Raw genomic sequence first — 24,319 nt, forward strand, 5'->3', positions numbered from 1 at the left:
GGCCAAGAAACAAAATTTAGCACACACATTATGAACATAGAGAATGTGGTTGTGTAGTACATACTGTATTGTGAGTAGAAGTCGCTCCTCTGCAGATATCGCTTTGCGCATCCTTGTGTCCTGAAAGGTTATCCCAGGGCGCACTGTCTCCAAGAGTCGATCAAATGTGGAAATGCTCATGCGACAGTACTGGTAAAATTTCTCCGGATGCTCCCGCAGAGAAGAATAGAGGCGGTGAAAATGACCTCTTGTGAGTCGTTGCCTCAAAATTGGATGTACCCACATGCGTCTCCTCCTCCGCGGATGCACTATCACTAGGTATGGTTGCCCAAAGCGCCGTGACAAAAGCCAGGTAAAGAGAACCTGCTCAGTTGTATTGAATCTCAGACCCTCTGCCATGTTGCACAAAGAACACCAACACACCTCGTGAAAGCAAGGTCACAAATGGACAGAATGGAGGCAGCCACCTGTTTCAGAGTGTATAAATAGGGTGCAGGCTAATGATTTAAATTGTTTGCAGGCCTCAAAACCATTAAATGTCCATTTTGCAAGGCTGCAAGAAAATCTCGCCATACGGATTGCATACGGATGCCACACGGATTACATACGGATGCAGACATGCGCAAAATACGCGACCTCACCTGGCTTATGGATGATCTACGGAGCACTATTTAGGGGTCATTCATCCATATTACGCATGTTAGCTATGGACCGTATTTTGCGCAGGTTAGTGTGACTCCAGCCTTAGGGATCAAACAGCATAATGAAAACCAAGGAACCAGCCAGGTCAGAGATAAAGTTGTGGAGAAGAGTTACACAGAGTTACGTTATAAAAAAAATAGTCCGAGCTCTCAACATCTAATGAAGCACTGGTTAATCCATCATCCAAAAGTGGAAGGAGTACGGGACAACTGCAAACCTACCAAGACATGACAAATGAAGGAAAGAGAGTAGTTATGGTCAAACCCGTGGATGTATCGATCTGGCAGGTTCGGCAGATCAGCTAAAAGAAGTTTGGTTCAGGTACCAGAACAGAATGCAAACTCAAATCTGAATCAGATGAATGGAGAGTCTGAACATCCATTGTTTGCCATGCTGTCATCTGTGTGAAAGTGCAGCAAACACGGGTTCTGACTGGCAGTAAGTCAGTTACTCTTGGTCAAAGAGCTGCGATTCCCACACTGTCAGAGAGATTGCTGCCCAGATAAAAAAAACACGGAGAACCGTGACAATTAAAGGAATCTACAAAAAAAAGTTCTCCAAAAAAATCCATTGGTAAAAAAAGTTTTTTTGAACAATGTCAGAAAATTTATATATAAACATAAGAGATAATAACACACTAGAAAAAACAATGCACACATTGTGCAGGAAAATGACTATTGCCTAATAAATAGATTATATAGATATTATAATTAATATATTATTATAGATTAATCTATTTATTAGGCAGTACTCATTTTCCTGCTCAATGTGTGCATTGATTTTTCTAGTGTGTTATTATCCCTTATGTTTATAAATTTTCTGACATTGTTCAATAAAAACTTTTTTTACCAATGGATTTTTTTGGAGAACTTTTTTTGTAGGTTCCCCTCATCAGCATACACCTGTTGTCGATAATAGCAGTGAGAGCAGGCGAGGCAGATGAGAGTATTTGCCAGCCGGTGCACATGCTATAAATACATTTTTTTAAAAATGACATGGGATCTCATCTATTTTTGATAACTAGCACAGGCAAAACTGACAGCTGCGGGCTGCAGCCCTCATCTGTCAGCTTTATCAAGGCAGGTTACCAAGAATAGAGGGGTCCCACAACATTTTTTTTAAATATTAAAATAAATTATTTAAAAAAGTGGTGTAGGGGCCAACCCATTTTTGACAACCAGCCAAGCTAACGCAGACAGCTGTGGGCTGGTGTTCTTAGACTGGGAAAGGGCCATGAATATTGGCCTTTCCCAGCCTAAAAATAGCAGCCCGGAGCAGCCCCAGAAAAGTCGCATCTATTAGATACGACGAGGGATGAGCAAGTATACTCGTTTGGATTCCGTACTCGGCAAGTAATGCGGTACTCACGGTAATCGAATCCTGGCTAGTAAATTTCACTACTCCCCTCGCAATATTCAGCACAGCCTGCACAGTCCCGCACAGCCCGGCACAGTCCCCGCACAGTTCCCGCACAGCCCAGCACAGTTCCGTACAGCCCAGCACAGTCCCTGCACAGTACCTGCACAGCCCAGCACAGTCCTGCACAGCCCGGCACATTCCCTGCACAGCCCAGCACAGTCCCGCTCAGCCTTGCACAGTCCCGCACAGCCCTGCACAGTCCCGCACAGCCCAGCACAGTCCCACACAGCCCAGCACAGTCCCCTCACAGTACCGGCACAACCCAGCACAGTCCCGCACAGCCCAGCACAGTCCCACACAGCCCGGTACATTCTTCGCACAGTGCCTGCCCAGCCCAGCACACACACAGCCCATTACTCGCATTTCCCATAGACTTACATTGGACTCGCTACTCGTTACGAGTACCAGTGTATTAGGAGCTACTCGTAACGAGTACAGCGAGTCCGAGTAGTTCACTACTCGCTCATCCCTAGATATGACAAATCTGGCACTTTGCCCTCCTCTTCACACTTTCCCTGGTGCAGTGGAAAGTGGGGCAATAGAGTTGGGGTTGTTTTCAGCTGTTTTATAGCCATTTACATCAAGCACAGGGGTTAGTAATGAAGAAGCAGCTATAAGATGCCCCCCATTACTAACCCCATAGTTAGATTTTAAAAAAATACCCAGCCAGAATAAAGTCCTTTAATTGAAATAAAGACCCTGAGACCATTATTTGAAATAAAAATAAAAAAACTAAGTTTTATTCACCTTTACGCCTAATCCACTGATGACCATGTCCCCTGTAAAAGACAAAATATAATAAAACACCATATTCCTCACCTGTCCGATTATAATCCATTAATGGGCATGTCACGCGACAATCTCAATAAAATGCATTTAAGTTTATAGGTTTAACACGAAAAAATTTGTAAAAGTTCATGGGGAGTAAATATTTTTTTAAAGCACTGAAACATCACTGTGCATAAGTTCATTGGCTGTCTTACACCCAGCACCCCCATCAATCTGCTGTAATTAGCTCCACTGGCAGCTAGATATAAGTGGAACAGCATACCTCTGAGTACTGCTCTTATTGAAGAGAATAGCTACTTCAAAACATTACACAAAATAAAAATGGTAATATATAAAAGATACATTTGTCTTTACCATGATCATATCTTCATACTTTATGAAAAGGATATTGCAACAATCCTTATGGGTATGCCATCCTCGGACATGATCAAACCAGCTGCCAGCAAAAACTGTGAATCAAGTATGAAACATATGAACTTTTTTGAGTATGATTATTAGCTTCATTATGACATTATCAGTTGAAAATAGTGAACTGCAATTACTATGATAAAACAGAATGTCATCATCCAATGTTTAGCAATAGGACAGCACATCAGGTCCAAGGCTAAATACAGGGCAAATGATTACCAGTTCCATATTTAAAGCATAGTTTACCATGTAACAATGAATTTTAGGAGTTTCGAATTATTTAAAATCAATTCTGTATGCTTAAGATAAACTATGAATAACATATGAGGTGGTCTTACTCTTGGCATCCCTAGTGATTAACTGTTTGAAGGGGCATGGTCACCTTCATTGATTACTCAGCTCAGTGAAGCATAATTCATTAATAGCAGCACTGTCTGAAATTGTACCTCGGTCCCATTTAGCAGGATGAATCTGTAATACCTGCACCTAGTGGGTGTGGACCCACTGTACCGCAGGCTGGTCTTACCTAGGAGGGGCATTAAGAAGTGACTACTGGGTGTTCGCTAGAGCCGCTGATGGTGAGCATAGGCTTGTCTGCCGGATTTCACCAGGTACCACTTCAAGGCAATCCCCGAGTCTGCAATAGCTGACCAGAAGATCAGAGGCACAGCATTAAGTACAGAGGGGCAAAACAGAGGTGTAGTCAGGCAGTCCAAGGTCGAGGCAGGCAGCACAGGATCAGTAAACATAGTCGAGGTCAGGAGCAGAGAAGTCAGGCAGGCTGGGGCAGTAACAGGAGTCAGATACTTAGACAAACATGGACTAACAGGGTAGGAACCAACGTTCTGGTGAGGAGTGGAGGAAGGAGTGCCTAATAAAAGTCATGCTGGCACAGGATAAGCCGGGGAACCTGATCACTTCAGAACACAGCAAGGTTAAATTCCTGCAATTCCTAAGGCTAGATAGATATCACATGTAGGTGCAGCAGTGCTGAGGAGTGCAGGCGCAAACAAACTCAGCGGAGCAGCCTGCCACAAGGAGAAACTACATAGTGAGTGGGGTGGCGCTGAGAAGGCATGCAAGTTGCCACTGTGACAATACCACTCTATTAAGTGGTGCTACTATGGAATTCCAATGTCAGTGCCTATGGAATCAGCAATCTTAACAGTATGGCAAGTCTTCAGAACTCTATAGATATACTGTTTCATTTGGTTCCTCAAGGATTAAAGTTGAATTTGACATATCAGAAAATAGAAGCATGCTTAACAAAGATGCACATTTCCTTTAGTTAATGTACAATATAGAGTTTCATAACTCTCTTATTCACTTTGGAGGAATGTATGAAGGCTTTTGCACTAATTTTTTGGCAGCAAAAAGTAGCAAATTTTGTTGCACATAATATTTGCTCAAAATGTTGTGACTTTTTGCTATTTTACTACAGCTCCAAGAGAAAAAAAAACAATAAGGGCATAGGTACTTCTCAATTTCACGCTTATAATGCAGGAGCTGGTTTAGCACAGTAATCAGCAGCTTTTAAAGCATCGTCTTTGGTCCTCAGCCATATAAAATAGTCCATTATAAACAGAAAATTAAAATACAGTACAGAGCATTCATCATGATATAAAATCATACACCTTTTCTTTATTGGGGTCTCACCTCACACCAGAAAATGCAGACTCATATTGTCTAACAGTCATTTCACGCTTAGCAGAAACATGTTTTTTGTGAAAATGGCTGTTAGCCAATATATCTTTATATTCCCTGGCATGAGGTAAGATCTACTCCTTGTAAAAATAACTTTATTTCATAGTAGAGGATAAAAATTCATTCAGGAATACATGATGCACAAAGTGACTCGTTTTGAAAGCTATCCAGCATTTTTTGTCAAAGCGAAAAAATCCTCCCAGTAGGTCAGACTGAGGTGCAAAGCTCATGTGATCAAGGAATGAATTTGTGAGCCTTGTATATCAGTCTGATTATTCCACCTGACTATTTAAGGTTGCTGGGAAGATTTTCACCAGGAGCTGGAAGATTGTCTATATTTCTATATTCCTATATTGCTTGCGTGATTGGTTGAATCGTGGATGCATGCACACTGGACCTCTATTTCAAGTAATTGGGAAGCTGGCACCTCTGTTATGAATGGGTCACCGAGGAGGAGAAAACAACACAAGCCAAGTCTAAGAAAACCAGAGAGGTTGGTAACTATGCAGATTGCAGATCCCTGATCTTACCACACAACTAGCAGCAGTCGTGCAGCGTACCTACAACGATCCAAATGCCTCGTCACAACCGGAGAGCTACATAATCCTAAAGCAGGAAAAGAGGAAATCTAACTGCCCCAGAGCAGACCCCAAAGGAAAGACAGCCCCCCACATGTATTGACGGTGAAACAAGATGATAACACAAACAAAGGTAGAAAAATAGGCTGAGCAAAGGATGGGGCCTGACTAACTAGAAAGGACAGGAAAGGAAAGACACTGTCTGCAATCTGCCAAAAACCCTACAAAAATAATGTCCAACACTTCTGATAGCAAAATTAACCCTGAAGTCACTAGACTTCTCCCACTATATCAGCACTCTGAAATTTTCTGAGACAGAGCAAAAAGAGGCCAATCTAATAAGGGACCAAAAGGCAAATACAGATAAATAGGAGTGGAAATTCAGCACAACCCCAGCAGGGGCTGGCAAACCACAAAAAACTGAATTGAACAACAAGAGCAAGTGTGAACAATAGCAAAAACAAACTTAACTTGAGAAGACTGGAACAGAGCTGAAGTCCAAGACCTGAGAAGCAGACTGAATCACCAGCACCAGGATAGGGCATCGGCTGTCTTATATCCAGTCTGATACTCCAGAGATCCAATCGTTATCCTCCTCATCAGGTGGCAGATCACTACCAACTAAACCAACCTCACTACCTCGTGTCACCACCAGAGGGAGAACGGAAGGAGAATTCTCAACTGGTGGAGCAGAAAATGAGTTCACAACACACCTCCTTTTCTATTGACTTTCAACAGGTAAGACAGCAATAAACAAAACACTTAGGATTTTACATCGTGGCAAGTGACCCTATTGTCTTTTGAATTTCTCTCTGCTATTTTTAGCTGCTGCAGTTACCAGTGAAAAGTATATGTGAAAGTGGATGTGGTTATATAGGCAAATAAGGTAGAAGCTAGATGTTTGAATTTCTACTTGCAGATTTTTCCAAAATAAACTATAGCCGCTACCTTGAAATGGGTTTTCTCACAAACAAAGTTAATTTTAATCAATATTTTAATCAAGAGATCTTGGGATAAAAATAAGTTGCTCAATTGAATGTGTGTAAATAAAATGTTCCTGTGCTGAGATTATCTTATAAATGTGCCCCTGCTGTGTGCTGTGTAATAGCCGTGTTTAACTCTATGGGAACATGGTATGATCCTACCAGATCTCCTAGGCAGGGGAGGTAGAAAAAGATTGTACAGACATCACAGCTGATTCTTTCTTCAAAGTAAAACATTACTTAAAAACAGGCAGGGAAATGTTTAGCCTCACAAAAAGAACCAGCTGCAATCCCCTGCTGTGATGTCTGTATATTCTCTTTTGCTCCCTCCCCTGCCAAGGAGCTATGGTACATTCATATCATGTTCCTGCACGATCAGACACAACTATGATTACTATATAGGGCCAATTGGGGGACATTATTACTTTATAGGGCCAAAAGATGGACATTATTACTATATTAGGGCAAGAATGGAGGATATTATTACTGCATAGGACCAATTGGGGATAATTTATTGGTGTATAGGGACAACTGGGTAACATATTTACTCTATAGGACCCATTTTGTAATATAGTTACTCTATGTGTCCAATTTGGGGACACTATTACTGTATAGAGTAATTGGGGACATTATTACAATAATCGGTTCTGAATAGTCGACATTATTACTATAAAGAGCCAATTTGGGAAAAATTATGATGTATGGACCAATTGGAGGACATTATTACTTTCTATATCCAATTGAGGGTCATGGTTACTTTATAAGGTTCATAATGGTGGAAAGTATTACACTATAATAGGAAACAAAGACTAAACAAGAGAGTGAAGCGCAATAGAGTCTTATCCAGTTAAGATAGCTAAAATAATTAAAGGTTATAGTGATGAAACAGCATTTAATCACCCAGGAGTCTATTTTCAGTAGGCCAGGAGATATAGGCTATTATCTTTATGATGACTTTAGAATGTATGTGTTTTTCTTTGGTTGGTCAAGAAACACAGACTACTCTTCATTGGAGCCTGGATGTTGACTTTTGAGTTGCTGTTTGCAACAACTCATTGTCTGCTATCTTTGAGGAACAGGGACAAAGAGTAATTGAACAATAGATGTTTGTTAATATGTTGATTACACATCAGAGAATGATGAATTAAGAAAATTGATTAAATATACAATTAAAGTTAAACTTATCCCACCTCCCCATAACCTACCTATGATGACCTGAACCACAGTGGGTGGGTATAAAAAGGGATTTTTTTATTCTTCTCGAGAAAGAGAAACTCTTTTCAAAAACCACAGCCACCACACCATGGCTCTATCAAGGGGTGACACAGATTTGACATTGTACAAGATACCAGCTTAATGACCACAGCCCTAGCTGGAAGAATACAGATCAGCTCCATTGACCACTGATTTAATCAGTTATCATGTGCCTTTACCAAATGCAGGTTGAGTTGAGCTCCGTCCGTGGCTATTAACCTGTTAAATGGTACTGCCAATCCTCAACAGCTGTATTTAACATATGCCAGCAGGCTGGCACATCTTTCCACCCACCCATTGGCCCTCCTATGGCATGATAATGTGGTGCCGATGGATTGCTATGAAAACCATGGGTTTACTGATGAATCCCGTTCTTGTCTTCATGATTATCCTGTGAAAGCCAACGTTTAGCTGGAGTTCATAGGAGACTGTGATTTTAGCTGTACATGGCAGTGCTGATGCAGACCACAACTTTAATTCCATTAATGGGACTATTAAATACATTAAAAAGTAAAAAAAAATGTAATTAAAAATGTGAAAAAAAAGTTTAAATCACCCCCTTTCCCCCATTAAAAATTAAACAATTAAAAAATACACATATTTGGCATTGCTTTGTTACATAAATATAAAACAAATTAATATGATTGTTAAACAACATAACGAGAAAAAAATTGAAACTCCAAGAAATATGTTTTCTTGGCCCTGCAAATTGCAATAAGAGGCAATTAAAACATTGTATCTGCCCTAATATGGTATCAGTAAAAACGCCAGCTCAGGGGGCAAAAAATAAGCCATCACACAGCATTATATTCCAAAAATTTAAAACATTACAGGTGTTGGAAAATGACGTCCATCCATCTGGTCTGTGAAGAGTCAATTGCATCTTCTTGATTCTTCTCTTGGCAGTCAATGTGTGTCTTTTTCTCAACACTTTTTTATGACCTAGTTGACCATTTATAGCAAAAGTTTTGATGGTTCAGTAATCATGCTACAATACGTTAGCCATTTCAAGAGTGTTGCATCCCACGGTAGAATAATGGGTCCCTGGTCTCTTCACATTTCATTCTTCTCAAACCTTTGACAGTTAATGTGTGTCTTTTTTTCCTCAAGTGTTTTTAGTTACCCTCTTGACTAATTACCTGGTTCTGTAGTAATGCCACAATATATTAGTCATTTCAAGATTGTTACATCCCTCAATAAGACTTTCAACAATTGTTGACTTTTCAATTAATTAAATTTCCTTTTTGGCTCATTTTGATAGAGAAAAACAAGCTTCCTAATAATTCTGCTCACCTTGATAAAGAATGCTGACATCCTTAGGCTACAAACACCCTCATTTCACAAATATGCATCACCTTATCTGCTTTATCCAAGAAGCTTTGAGTGGAAAAAAGCTTGATATGGTCAAAATACTCACTTGCCTAATAATTGTGCACACAGTGTATTAGTTTTGGCACAACCAAATAGTAATAATACTTGGTAACTGTATGACTATACTATTTGGAAGTAGTACTTAGAAAATGATATCACTGCATTTTATTTGAAATATATATACATATATAGTGTCTGTATTCTTTCTTCTTTAATGAGGTCTGACCGACTCATGCTTCTGTAGGATCTAGAATGTTACAGAGGCCCACGCATCTGACCAATATTAAATTCCAGCTTTTTTAAAAGTGAATGTTTAATGACATCAAATTTGATATTTAAAGGCGTTTTCCACAATTGTAAAAATTGAAATGAATGGGGCCAGGGTGGAGTTAGAAAAAACTTCACTTACCAGACCAACATTGCGTCACCACACTAAACTCTAGTCTCCTGGTATCAACATCTGATAAAGGCTGTCATGTGCCTGCAGCACCAAGCCAGCAACCACACATCAGCTGTAGCCTTGAATTTCCATCTGAACAACTCTTGATTTATTTAGTAATTTTTAACGTAGTATTTGCAATGCTGGTAGATGTGGACCCACTGTGCCCATGGACCAGGCTTACCGCGGAGGGGTCTAAGTGTCTTCCGGGTGTTCACTAAAGTTTTTGATGGTGAGGATAGGCTCTGCAGCCAGTAGCCACCAGGTTCCACTCTAAGTCAGAGGTGCGGATGTCGGTTACAGAGGGGCGAGATAGAGGCATAGTCAGACGGTCCGAAGTCGGGGCAGACAGCACAGGATCAGTAACCATAGCCGAGGTCAGAAGTGGAGGGGTCAGCCAGGACAAGTAAAAAAACTGGATCAAAAAAGTGAGAGTCAAAATACATAAATGCTTAAACGGAATGCTAGCAGACAGACTGGCTAGGAACCAACATATGGGCAAGGAGTGGTAGGAATATCTACCTAATATATGCACTTTTACCACGGGATACCCCGGGGAACCTAATCTCTGCAGGACAGAGCAGGGTTAAATTCCTGCAGAGACCAGCCACACTCCCATAAGGCTGAATGAATGCCACATGTAGATGCAGCAGTGCAGTGTGAAACAGACTCAGCAGAAAGGCCTGACATGAGAAGAAACTGCACAGTAAGTAGAGAGTCACGTGGGAGGCATGCGAGTTACCACAGAGACAGCATTTGTATGTTTAGGTATAATAAACAGTGATTTATGTCTTCTGTGTATCTGCAAATCTTTAAATATTAACTCACCATCACCATCTAAAAACTTTTGAAAGAAGTGCTCAAAATCTGGAGAGGTTTCTGCATAGGCGGCCATGGCTTCAAAATGATATAGAGATTTTATGACATCCTTCGGATTTCTCATCACGTATATAATCTTTAATAAGAAATAAAAAAAAATCTGCATTTTTTTAAAGGTATCAATAGAACTATAATTCTTCAATCACAAATGAAAGCTCATCCAATTAACTGTTTAAGCAAGTTCACTATTGAAATCTGTGTTGAAAATTTAGCCATGGCTTGGACTAAGACCGACGCTTGTAAATATAGTAGTTTTGTGCCTATAGGTTGTCTTTATTGATAGGATTAATATAATATATTCTATGGCCACGACATGAGTGAAAACGATAAAACTTAATTTAATGATTAAACATTGTCATAATGTCCCTTTCCAATAAACACTCTAAGTAGAATTGCATAGCGCCAAATCAGGAAGCATACAATAACAGATATATATTACTCATACACTTGCCTGATGGAACGTAGACTAAAGTCCAGGGAGCTAAAGACAAATTCCATATCAGAATTCCATAAGAGCCGTAAATTTCATTTGTTGTCTGACAATACTTCACTTTCCCCTCTTTGCTTTATATATTATTTTTCATTCTCCATCCCATTAGCATCTTATTGGGCCATTGATTCAGGGGCATTTGGGCGATTAGCCATACTTAGTCTATTTGGGACTGATAGCCTGATCTGCATAGTTCAGTAAGAACATGTAACCTCATCTTTCTCTAGCATATGGGATTTGTGCCATCTTTTTACACCATCCTAGCACCCTCCAAAACATGTCAAAATTTTCATTTTTTTCCCCCATTTGCTATAATCATTCTCCTTTACAGTAAGCATTTATGTTGTTTTTTTAACCTGTGGTTATACATTGACATATTTTGGCAGCCTTAAAAATTGCATTAAATAGTGTTATGGGCTGATAGTACATATGTGTACATGGCATATGTGTCTTATAATTAATTTAAGATTTTGTTATTGGAGCTTTCCAATATTTCAGAGTAATGGCATACTACTAGGCTATGCCATCACTGTATGGTTAGCAAGAGTTTGACCTCTGGGACCCTCAACAATACTGAAAATAAATTAGTAAAACTTTTTGCCTTCTAATTTTTCTCCACACAGCAGTGCTCCTGACCACCCAGCTATTCATGGAACTACAGATATCCCCATTTGCAAGAATGTAGACATGCTGCCACTGTAATTGGTCTGCTAATGGCATTGATCGGTTAATGGCTTACCATGTACAATAGAAAAAGAGGAAATTATAAGAAATGTTCATGGATGGTCCAAAAATCAGCAATAAAAAGTGGAACATATATTAGAATCCTCTGATTTTGTTGAAACCAACTTTCCATGTAATGTTTATGGTGGCCTCCTAACTCTTCTACTGTTAGAATCTGTTCAGTTTGTGACTTTCAGCCATTTTCTTGTAGTGTTCTGACTGCTGGTCTTTTTCCTCTGGTGCTGTGTTTGTCTTGGGTCAGGTGATTGTATCACCCTTTATTAACCTGCATCTGTCTCCCATTCCTTGTTGGACAACAGTGTTAATCCACTTGAAGTCTTGCTTGGAGCCTTGCTTTGCCTTCTGTGTGTTTAATTAGTGCAGTTCTGGGACCTCTGGTTCTGCTAGTCTTAGTTTCTGTTTTCAGTTTGTTTCTGCAGCCTTCTCTTTGTTTTCTATTAGGAGGTGACCTGTTTTTGTACCCAGTCCTTAGATCTTTCAGGCACCCTCTTCCCCCTATCTATAGGTCTTCGCTTGAGATTAACCTAGGATCGTCGGTGGGTCTATTCACAAGGAATGGGTCACCCACTCCATCGTAGGGTATCAGCCTAGTCACAGTGCAGAGTCAGTTTCCTCCTCCTACCTTAGTCCTGTGCTGCAGAACCGTAACAGTGTGTCCAGCCCGAGAAAGTATAAAAAATAAACAAAAAAAGCAAACAAAAAAATCTTCCCGGATTTCTGCAATATGAACAGCGTTCAAGATCTCGCTCAACACCTGCAACAGTTGACGTTGAAAGTTTCTGGCTTACAACAGCATTTGAGTAATCGCCCAGAGGTCTGCCCTGAAGAGCCTAAGGTGAGCTTGCCAGAATGTTTTTCTGGTAAACGGCAGGAATTTTTTTAGTTCAAAAATGCATGTTTACTTTACTGAATTTTCGGCTTAGACCCAGATCTTCAGGAGCTGAATTACAGCGTGTGGGGATTATTATGTCTTTATTGCGAGGGGAGCCACAAGTTTGGGCATTTTCATTGCATCCAGATGACCCTTGTTTGATGTCAGTAGAAGCGTTTTTTTCTGCTATGGGGTTAATATATGATGATCCAGATCGGGTCACTACAACTGAGGCAATTCTCAGACAGCTGAAACAGGGTTCTGGTGACGCTGAGGGATATTGTACCCAGTTCAGACGATGGTCTGCAGAAATCAGCTGGAATGATCCAGCACTCAAAAGTCAATTTTTAGCAGGTCTGAATTGCAGGGTTAAAGACTTGCTCATTGCATACCCTGCACCTACTACACTTAAGGCTGCAATGCAGTTAGCCATCAGGGTGGATAGAAGATTGAGAGACCGGCAGAATGGGGAGAAAGCTTCAATTCTGCTGGATCCTGTCTCTCAAAAAACTCCTGTGGACTATGGGGAACCGATGCAACTTGGCGCAATGTCCTCTCATTCCAAGGAAAGGGAGAGAAGGTTCTCTGAGGGGCTATGCCTTTATTGTGGTAAGACTGGCCATTTTATCAAGCAGTGTGAAAGTCACATAAATAAGGAAAAGAAAAAAAAGGGATCAGAGTAACCCTCCCGTTCGTATTTCATTTTTACGGTCTGCAGGTGTTTCCTTTTCTGGTAGTTCTATCTGTCATAGTCATACTATGGATTTTCAAGTGATGGTGGACTGTGGGTCTGCCCTGAATTTGATCGATCAACAATTTCTAGACAAGTATAAGATTGAGTCTGTACCTTTATCATCTCCTTTTTCTGTAGTGGCGATTGATAACACTCCGCTAGAGCATGGGTGCATTTCCCGATAGGTCACCGGGTTTCCACTCACTGTGAATATGGAGCACCAGGAATCTTTAGATTTGTTTGTACTTGATAAATTGCCTTTTCCAGTCGTTCTGGGGTTACCCTGGTTAAAAGTGTACGATCCTGTACTGGACTGGTCATAAAATACTATAAGATCCTGGAGTCAGGGGTGTTATGGGAAATGTTGTTATGTACACATCGCTGCTGTATTGAAAAATGAGCTACCTGGAGCCATTCAGGAATTCTGGAAAGTATTTTCTGAAGTTGAGTCACAAGCTCTACCACTGCATAGAGATTACGATTGCGCTATTGAGTTTGTCCCAGGTGCTACTTTCCCTAAGAATCGTTTATTTAATCTGACAATCCCCGAGAGGGAGGCCTTAAAGGAATACCTGCAGACTAGTTTTGCTGCAGGTCATATAACACCCTCCAAGTCCCCTGTGGCTGTGGGATTCTTTTTTGTCAAAAAGAAAGATGGCAGTCTTAGGCTGTGTTTGGATTTCAGGGAGATTAACAAAATCACTGTGCGCAATCCTTACCCCTTGCCGCTAATTCCGGATTTGTTTAACCAATTAGTTGGAGCCAAGTGGTTCTCTAAGATTGATCTCCGTGGGGCATATAATTTGCTGCAAATTAAAGAAGGCGATGAATGGAAGGCAGCCTTTAATACTCCAGAAGGTAATTTTGGCCTTACAAATGCTCCGGCGTTCTTTCAAAATTTCATCAACGACATTCTGGGGCCGTTGATCGGTAGAAGTGTTATCGTTTATTTGGATGATATTTTGATCTACTTGTCCGATCTGGAGCCACATTGGCAGAGAGTCTGCGAGGTTCTGCAGATTCTCAGAGAAAACACACTCTTTTCTAAACTGGAGAAATGCAAGTTTGCGGTACAGAAAATTAGCTTTTTGGGGGAAATTTTTTCCAGTGATGGGTTTGAGATGAACCCGGTGAAGGTTCAAGTGGTATTGGAGTGGCCAAGACCTGAATGCTTGAAGTCAATTCAGAGATTCTTGTGGTTTTCTAATTATTACAGAAAATTCATAAATAATTTTTCTGCTATCGCCAAACCCCTTACTGTTCTGACTAAGAAGGGTGCCAATACTGTCCAATGGTCCCCTGAGGCTGTTAAGGCCTTTGAGCATCTCAAGGAGAAATTTAGCTCTGCTCTTGTGTTGATCCAGACAGACGAGGCAAAGCCCTTTCTGGTAGAGGTGGATGCCTCATCAGTAGGAGTGGGGGCTGTTCTGTCACAGGAGGGAGAGGATGGGGTACATCCCTGTGTGTTCTTTTCTAAGAATTTTTCGGAGGCGGAGCTCACCTACGATGTTGGGAACCGATAATTGCTGTCTATTAAGCTTGTGTTTGAGCATTTGCGACATTTTTTGGAGGGCGCTAGACACCCTATACAAGTCTTTACTGATCATAAAAATCTGATCTATCTGGATGCTGCTAAACGTTTAAATGCTCGTCAAGCCAATTGGGCATTTTTTTTTGCCCGGTTCCATTTCTCTGTGACATATATCCCTGGGAAAAAGGATGTTAAAGCTGATGCTTTGTCTCAAAGGTTCTCCACAGCGGCTAATACTGAAAAGGAGGAATATATTCTGCAGAAAGGGGTGGTGGTGGCAGCTTTAGGTTCTGAGTTGGAAAATCGCATTCTTAAAGCACAGGATGCAGCACCAACCAAAACTCCGTATGGGAAATTATTTGTGCCTAAAGCCCTGAGGAGAGCTTTGTTTACGGAATGTCATGAGTCTTGTTTGGCGGGTCATCCAGGAATTGCCAAAACTAGAAAATTGATCGGACGGAATTTCTGGTGGCTGAGGTGGCAAAGAGAAATCGTCAAGTGGGTGCATTAGTGTACCATGTACGCTAGGTCTAATTCTTCTCATGCTCCAGCGGCAGGGTTGCTGTGCCCATTAGAGGTTCCTAGTTCCCCATGGATGCATCTTGCTATGGATTTTATCACCGACCTGCCGGTCTCTGTCGGTTTTTCTGTCATTTGGGATGTGGCAGACTGGTGTCAGGAACACCGCACTGCACTTGCTCACTGTGCCAGTGCGGGTGTCCTGAGTACAAAGACAGTACTCACAGATACCTGTGGAGCAGGGCAGCAGCGGTGATGATGCGTGCTTCAGAGTATCAGGACCTGAAGCACATGACTGCTGGGGGCGTGGCCTAAGCTCCACAGATCTAGGAGCTGCAGGGAAACTCCTAGAAAGGTAACTACGGGGCAATGTTACCAAGGGGCATAGACAGAGACAGAAACCAGACGAAGCCAGGGTCAAAGCACCAGATAGCAATACAGTACCACGGGGTTTAGACAGAAAGGATAGTCAGGACGTAGCAATAGGTCAGAAAACCAGAACGGGCAATAGACGGTACAATAGGGACAAACTGTAACGGAGTAACGATAGCCAAGCCAGGAGGTCAGAACCGGAGAAGACAGTAGTACCAAAGCGAGAGACGGAGTACAGAGTGAGTGAACAGGCCGGGTCATACACGGGAATCAAACAAGCAACACAGAATACACGCACACCAGGGGTCAGACACACCAGAACAACAGTATAGCTGACAGAGAACCCTGGTAAAGAGTGAGTATAAATACCCCTCCCAGATCCAGAAAGAGGCCACGAACACTTAACCCTGTGAGTGCAGGGCAAGAACCCTGTTCAAACCATGACAGTACCCCCCTCTTAATGGGGGGCCACTGGACCCCCAGGCTTGTCTGGGTATCTGGCGTGGAAAGCCCGCACCAGACGATCGGCATGCACCGAACTGGCCGGAACCCATGACCGATCCTCCAGAGAGTACCCCTTCCAGTGTATCAGATACTGGAGTCTCCGGCGCACCCACCGGGAGTCAACAATGCGCCCTACTTCATACTCCAGCTGCCCCTCTACCAGCACTGGTGGAGCATTTGATGAGGGATCCTCTCTCACCGTCCCCATAGGCTTTAACAGGGACCTGTGGAAGACATTAGAAATTTTAAAGGAGGTGGGCAGCTGCAGTCGGTAGGCTACTGGGTTAACAACCTCCACAACTTTGTATGGGCCAATAAACTTGGGGCCCAGCTTTATAGAAGGTATCTTAAGCTTGATATTGCGGGTGGATAGCCACACCTTCTCCCCTACTGCAAATGCTGGACCTGGCCCCCTCCTCCTGTCAGCAAACCGCTTATAGTTTTCCTGGGCCTTGGAAATATTCCTCTGAACCTCCCTCCAAAGAATTCTAAGACATTGTGTCACATCCTCAGCACCAGGACAACCTGAATCCATACGAGAAAACTCTCCAAAATGTGGGTTAAAGCCATAGTTGACCTGAAAAGGAGACTTCCCAGTAGACTGACTCACACGACCGTTGAATGCAAACTCTGCCATGGGCAATACCTCACACCAGTCCTCCTGCCTGGAAGAGGCCAAGCATCTCAGAATCTGCTCCAACGATTGGTTCGTGCGCTCCGTCTGTCCATTAGACTCTGGGTGGTAGGCAGAGGAGAAGGACAACGAAATCCCCAGCTTTTTGCAAAAAGCCCTCCAGAACCTGGCTACAAACTGTACCCCTCTGTCTGACACCACATTCATAGGCACTCCATGTAACCTAATTATATGCTGCATAAATAAGCGGGCCAGGGTTTCAGCAGATGGTAACGCGGGGAGAGGTACAAAGTGAGCTTGTTTTGAAAACCTATCCACCACCACCCATATCACCGAGTTGCCCCTGGAAGGGGGAAGATTTGTGATAAAATCCATGGACAAATGTGTCCATGGTCTATCCGGAATTGGCAAAGGCACCAATTCCCCGGCCGGCCGGACCTGAGAACTTTTAGAACGAGCGCACACCCCACATGCAGTCACAAACTTTTTAATATCTGTTACCATAGAGGGCCACCAGAAATCCATCGCAATTGCCCCCCGGGTAGCTGCAATCCCAGGATGAGCACTCAACACAGAATCATGAAATTCCTGCATAAGTCCGAGACGGAAACGTTCCGGTACAAACAATTTACCCGGGGGTTTACCACCAGGAGCCCGAGCCTGGGCCTCCAAAATCCCTCTCTGTAACTCAGATGAGATTTCGGCCACCACTACTCCTGGCTGAAGAATGGAGGAGGGAGGTTCTGGAGGGGACACCGAATCAAAGCTTCGGGATAAGGCATCAGCCTTGATGATTTTAGATCCCGGGCGGAATGTGATGGTAAACTGAAAACGAGAAAAAAAAGTGCCCACCGAGCCTGTCTGGGGGTCAATCTCTTGGCAGACTCGATATAGGCCAAATTTTTGTGATCAGTGATGACTGTAATGGGATGAACAGACCCCTCCAGGAAGTGCCTCCATTCTTCAAAAGCCAACTTTACCGCCAACAACTCTCTATTGCCGACATCGTAATTTCTCTCAGCAGAGGAAAATTTTTTAGAGAAGAAGGCGCAAGGCCTCAGGTTAGTAAGGGTAGGAGGGCCCTGAGACAAAACTACCCCCACCCCCACTTCCGAGGCGTCAACCTCCACGACAAAAGGTCTTGACGGGTCGGGTTGTACCAATACAGGGGCTGAAGAAAAGCACTTTTTTAATGTCATGAAAGAGTTTTTTGCAGCTACAGACCAATTTTTTACATCAGCTCCCTTGAGAGTGAGGTCCGTTAGAGGCTTTACCACCTGCGAAAAGCCCTTAATAAATTTCCTATAAAAGTTGGCAAAGCCCAAAAATCGTTGCAACCCTTTCAAGTCATGAGGTTGCACCCACTCCGTAACAGCCTGGACTTTCTTAGGATCCATGCGGAACCCCTCTCCTGACACAATCAACCCCAGAAAGGATACTTCTTGCATGAAAAATGAGCATTTTTCCAGCTTGGCATACAAATGATTCTCCCTCAGTCTCATGAGAACCATCCGCAAATGGTGCAAGTGAGATTGACTGTCCACCGAGTACACCAGAATGTCATCCAAATAGATAACCACAAAACGACCGATTAAATCAGAGAAAATTACATTAATAAAATTCTGAAAAACAGCAGGAGCTTTGGTGAGACCAAAGGGCATAACCAAGTTTTCGAACAGCCCTTCAGTCGTCAGGAATGCTGTTTTCCATTCGTCCCCTTCATGGACTCTTATAAGGTTATATGCCCCACGTAAATCCAGTTTAGAGAACCACTTGGCCCCGGTGAGTTGGTTACATAAATCAGGAATTAGGGGGAGAGGGTATGTATTTTTCACAGTAATTTTGTTTATTTCCCGAAAGTCGAGGCACGGCCGCAAACCACCATCTTTTTTCTTAACAAAAAAGAAGCCCGCTGCCACAGGTGAAACAGAAGGCCTAATATGCGCTTTGCGGAGACTCTCAGTAATGTACTCCTTCATGGCTAGACGTTCGGGCCCGGACAAATTGAACAGGTGAGCCTTGGGTAACTTGGCTCCAGGGACTAGATTAATGGCACAATCAAAGGGTCTATGTGGTGGTAGCGCCTCAGCCTCACTTTCAGAAAATAAGTCTTGAAAATCTTTCAGGCACTCCGGAATACCTTCCAGATCAACAGACGACACTGACACAGATTTTACTGGGGTGACAAGGGTTGTCAAGTTACAACATAGACCATTAGCCATACAACCCCACTGAATGATCTCCCCTGTGACCCAGTCAATAGTAGGATTGTGACGTTGAAGCCAAGGCATAACCAGTATCAGTCCAGCCGGCAGATTATTTATGACAAAACATCTTAATTTTTCCACGTGAGTGGAACCCACTTTCAGAGAAAAGGTATCAGTCATGAAACAAATTCCCTCCTGGGTGATAGGAGAAGAATCAATTGCCACGATTTTAACAGGATCTTTTAACCTGACTGTCCCTATCTTATGAAAAGTCACAACTTTGGCATCGATCAGATTAATAGAAGAACCACAGTCAACAAAGGCGGTAGTCCCAACCGGGCCGCCTGTAAGTTCCAGTTCCACCGGAAGCAGAATTTTAGTAAGCGAGTAAAAGGGTACCTGGGAGTCTGGGCAACCTCCTCGATTGTTACCCAGACTCAGTCGTTTTCCTGACGGCTTCACTGAAGAAGGGCAAGAAGGACAGTTCCTTCTCCAATGTCCAGCGGATCCACAGTAAAAGCACAATTGGTTGTTTCTTCGGTGTCTCCTCTCTTTTTCCTCCAATGACGTGGCACCAACCTCCATGGGCTCAGGACTAGATGCAGAGTCTCTCAGATTGGAGAATAAAGGGGTCTCCTGCAGCATGACCCCTCTTGCCCGCAGCCTACGGTCCATGCGGACAGCCTGGATCATAGCGTCCTCCAAAGAATCCGGTGGAGGATGAAGGGCTAGGGCATCTTTCAAACGTTCGGACAGGCCTCTACAGAACAAACCCCGGAGGGCAGCGTCATCCCAGGAGACCTCCGCTGCCCAGCATCTGAACTCAGAGCAGAACCATTCAGCAGAGTTCCTTCCCTGTGTCACACTCATCACCATATCCTCTGCCAGACGCACTCTATCAGGCTCATCATAAATGTGCCCCAGAGCCTCAAAGAACAAATTCACAGACATGCGTTCAGGAGCAGAGGAAGAGAGAGAGAAAGCCCATGCCTGTGGAGCCCCCCGAAGTAGGGAAATGACGACCCCCACCCTCTGGAACTCATCCCCGGAAGAGCGGGGCCTCAGAGAAAAAAAAAGCTTGCATCCTTCTCTGAAAGACCTGAACTCCTTTTTATCCCCTGAGAAAAGGTCTGGCAATTTGACCGGAGATTCTGGGAATGCCAATGACACATCTCTATCCCCAGCACAAGAATCCCCTGTAGAGGCAGCCCCCTGTACCGTATCCACCAACTGATGCTGGGTCTGGGCCATCATGCGCTGTTCCACATTAAGTTTGTGGAACATTTGGGTCAGGTGCTTGACCTGATCAGCCAAGGCTTGTATGGGATCCAGAGGATAACACACTTTTTTTTTTTTTCTTTTCTCAGAGGGGGAAAAAAAAAACTGAAATGGTCAGCTATAATGTCAGGAACACCGCACTGCACTTGCTCACTGTGCCAGTGCGGGTGTCCTGAGTACAAAGACAGTACTCACAGATACCTGTGGAGCAGGGCAGCAGCGGTGACGATGCGTGCTTCAGAGTATCAGGACCTGAAGCACATGACTGCTGGGGGCGTGGCCAGGGAAACTCCTAGAAAGGTAACTACGGGGCAATGTTACCAAGGGGCATAGACAGAGACAGAAACCAGACGAAGCCAGGGTCAAAGCACCAGATAGCAATACAGTACCACGGGGGTTTAGACAGAAAGGATAGTCAGGACGTAGCAATAGGTCAGAAAACCAGAACGGGCAATAGACGGTACAATAGGGACAAACTGTAACGGAGTAACGATAGCCAAGCCAGGAGGTCAGAACCGGAGAAGACAGTAGTACCAAAGCGAGAGACGGAGTACAGAGTGAGGGAACAGGCCGGGTCATACACGGGAATCAAACAAGCAACACAGAATACACGCACACCAGGGGTCAGACACACCAGAACAACAGTATAGCTGACAGAGAACCCTGGTAAAGAGTGAGTATAAATACCCCTCCCAGATCCAGAAAGAGGCCACGAACACTTAACCCTGTGAGTGCAGGGCAAGAACCCTGTTCAAACCATGACAACTGTTTTAGTAAGATGTGTCATCTGGTCCCGTTCAATAAATTACCCTGCGCTAAGACACTTGCCAGGGCATTTGTGAAAGAGATTGTCAGACTCCATGGTGTCCCCATGGGCATTGTCTCCGATAGGGGACCACAGTTTGTGGCTCGATTTTGGCGTGCTCTTTGTGAAAGACTTAAGGTTCATTGTCATTTTCATTGGGTTATCATCCGGAGTCCAATGGACAGACTGAGGGGAAGAACCAGGACATTGAGCTGTTTTTGAGATGTTTTGTAGCAGACAATCAGGAGATGTGGTCGGAATATCAACCATTAGCTGAGTTTGCTCTCAATAATCACACGTCTTCTTCGGCTGGGTGTTGTCCTTTTTTTGTTATACTGGGAAGCATCCATCTTTTGGTCCTTTTTCTAGGATTGGGGCAGCGGTGCCTGAGGAGGAGAGTTTTTCTGGAAATTTGGAAAGGGTTTGGACCAGTGTGTGCCATAATCTGAATCAGGCTAATAGGAGGTCTAAGAAATATTTTGACAAGAAAAGAAGGGAGGTGAAGTTTGTTGTTGGGGACATGGTTTGGTTGTTCTCTAGGAATCTGCGTTTAGGGATCCCTTCTAAAAAGTTGGGGCATAAGTTTGTAGGACCCTTCAAAGTGGCTCAGATTGTCAACTCGTCAGCGGTCAGATTGGACATTCCTTCGTCCTGGAAAATTAATTCAGTTATTCATGTATCTTTGCTGAAGAAAGTTGACACGCCTGATAAGGTCGCTATGCCGTCTGCTCCTCCAATTGATGAAGACTGTGAGTTTGAGATTTCACGCATTCTTGATTCCAGGTGGCACAGAGGAGGCTTTCAGTATATCGTGTCCTGGAAGAGTTTCGGTCCCGAGGACAATTCCTGGGTAAAAGCTGTGGACGTCTCAGCCTCAAGATTAATTAAGGTTTTTTACAGGAGATTTCTGAATAAGGCTCAGCCTAGAGGATCCGGGAGATCCTCATTAAAGGGGAGGTTCTGTTAAAATCTGTTCAGTTTGTGACTATCAGCCATTTTCTTGTAGTGTTATGGCTGCTGGTCTTTTTCCCCTGGTGCTGGGTTTGTCTTGGGTCAGGTGATTGTATCACCCTTTATTAACCTGCACCTGTCTCCCATTCCTTGCTGGACAACAGTGTTAATCTGCTTGAAGACAGGCTTGGAGCCTTGCTTTGCCTTCTGTGTGTTTAATTAGTGCAGTTCTGAGACCTCTGGTTCTGCTTGTCTTAGTTTCTGCTTTCAGTTTGTTTCTGCAGCCTTCTCTTTGCTTTCTATTAGGAGGTGACCCATTTTTGTACCTAGTCCTTAGTCCTTAGATCTTTCAGGGACCCCCTTCCCCCTATCTACAGGTCTTCGCTTGAGATTAACCTAGGATCGTCGGTGGGTCTATTCACAAGGAATGGGTCGCCCACTCCATCGTAGGATATCAGCCTAGTCGCAGTGCAGGGTCAGTTTCCCCCCTCCTACCCTAGTTCTGTGCTGCAGAACCGTAACATCTACCAATGGGAGGAGAAAGATTGGGTAGCTAAAATTCAACTTTCCCCATTGTTTTGTTTAAAGTGAGGGGTGATCATGGCTTTCTGTACTCTACCTATTCAAAACGTGTCAAGTCAGCTGAAGGAATGCATATGTGTAAGGGTGTGTTAGCATGTAATCCCTTAAAATGATATTTTTATTTATAAATTGCTTAAAAAAGCACCAAACCCGGTGCAAACAAACACTCATAAAAAGGTTTGCTTAAATATTTTATAGCAATCTAAATATTCACAACATGCATAATAACATATACCTCTATTATATGTTTGGACAAAATTGTATACAGCCTGAAAAATACCCACAAGATCCCTGGTCATATCCCTGGAATGTTTCTATCTGACAGCGGAGGTTTGCACCCTATGGAGCATGAGACGTGGTGCCCCCACTTATCAGCGGCTGACCCTGTCTCCCCTAGATATCCCTACTGTGAACAGGTGGGGAAACAAATAGATGTAATATAAGAGATGAAGGCACAGAATAAATTTGTGACATTCATAGTCTTAAATAAGGTATAGTAACCTCACAGACAATATCAAGTGATTAGAAAGATAGCAATACACCTTTTAAAGGGTATAGTTGGTATATCCCTTGTACAGTAGCTATTTCTCAGGGTTTGATAGATAGGTAATAAATAAAGGCTAAACCTTCTAAATAACCATGCATCCTTATAGTCTCATCTTGACTTGTCTCGCCCTCTCCTGACCCAGAAAGACCCCGCACAACAGCAGATCGGTAAGGAGTTGTGCCGGAGATCGCTGTATGTGTTCAGTGCTTACGCATACTGCGATCTCCTGGGCCACCCTCCTCATCCCCGGTTGTGTTACTCTGTCCAGACAGTGCAGGAGCGTTGCGCTTGCGCAGTCTATAAAGGCTTCAGACAGAGTGACACTCCCAGCGTTATACTGTATTATAGATAGTGAGTGGGAAAACAGGAGACAAATAATGCTTATAGTTAATCTATGCAAAGATACCTTGAATGCATAATGACATAATAATCTTAAACAGTAATTCATAATAGGAAGTCATAATTATATAAAAAAGGAACTTATCGTGGAGTTTCAGCAGCGCTGCTGTTTACAAAATGTAGGGATCTAATGTGTTTGTCAGTCATAGAAAAGTTACCTCTTTAGGTGAGGGGATTGGTTGGATTAAAAAATGTATTAGATAATGATATTTATTTGCACAGAAACCCTATAATTGTACTTTTGTTTAGGATTAAGGGAAAAAGTTGTGCTCAAAAGTTTACATACCCCGGCAGAATTTTTGCTTTCTTGGCTATGAATGATAACACCAAAACTTTATCTCCACTCATGGTTAGTGGTTGGGTGAAGCCATTTATTTTCAAGCTACTGTGTTTTCTCTTTTTAAATCATAATGACAACCCAAAACATCCAAATGACCCTGATCAAAACTTCACATACCCTGGTGATTTTGGCCTGATAATGTAGGCAGAAGGACAGAGCTGGGTTTGTACTGGGTCCGGAACTGTCGGGGCTGTCTCCTCTGTTGTCCAGGGGAAAGCTTAAGCAACTGGACCAACCTTTGCATGTAGCTTCAGGGGGCGTGGCTGAGCAAGGGAAGCAGGAGCAG

The 24,319-nt window shown here is 43.1% G+C and overlaps 1 protein-coding gene across 1 annotated transcript in view; it reads right to left on the minus strand.

The window, feature by feature from the left end:
- The window catches only part of LOC141089494 (amine sulfotransferase-like), a 60,262-nt gene that overhangs the window by 27,123 nt on the left and 8,820 nt on the right, over positions 1 to 24,319 (minus strand). The window contains exons 3-4 of the mRNA XM_073575948.1: positions 10,476 to 10,602; positions 3,265 to 3,359 (exon numbers count right to left, since the gene is read on the minus strand). Coding sequence (XP_073432049.1) covers positions 3,265 to 3,359; positions 10,476 to 10,602 — 222 coding nt within the window. The remainder of the gene's footprint in view (positions 1 to 3,264; positions 3,360 to 10,475; positions 10,603 to 24,319) is intronic.

Source organism: Dendrobates tinctorius, unplaced genomic scaffold (genome assembly GCF_039654945.1).
Source record: "Dendrobates tinctorius isolate UK_male_01 unplaced genomic scaffold, ASM3965494v1 ptg000046l, whole genome shotgun sequence".
Classification (NCBI taxonomy): Eukaryota; Metazoa; Chordata; class Amphibia; order Anura; family Dendrobatidae; genus Dendrobates; species Dendrobates tinctorius.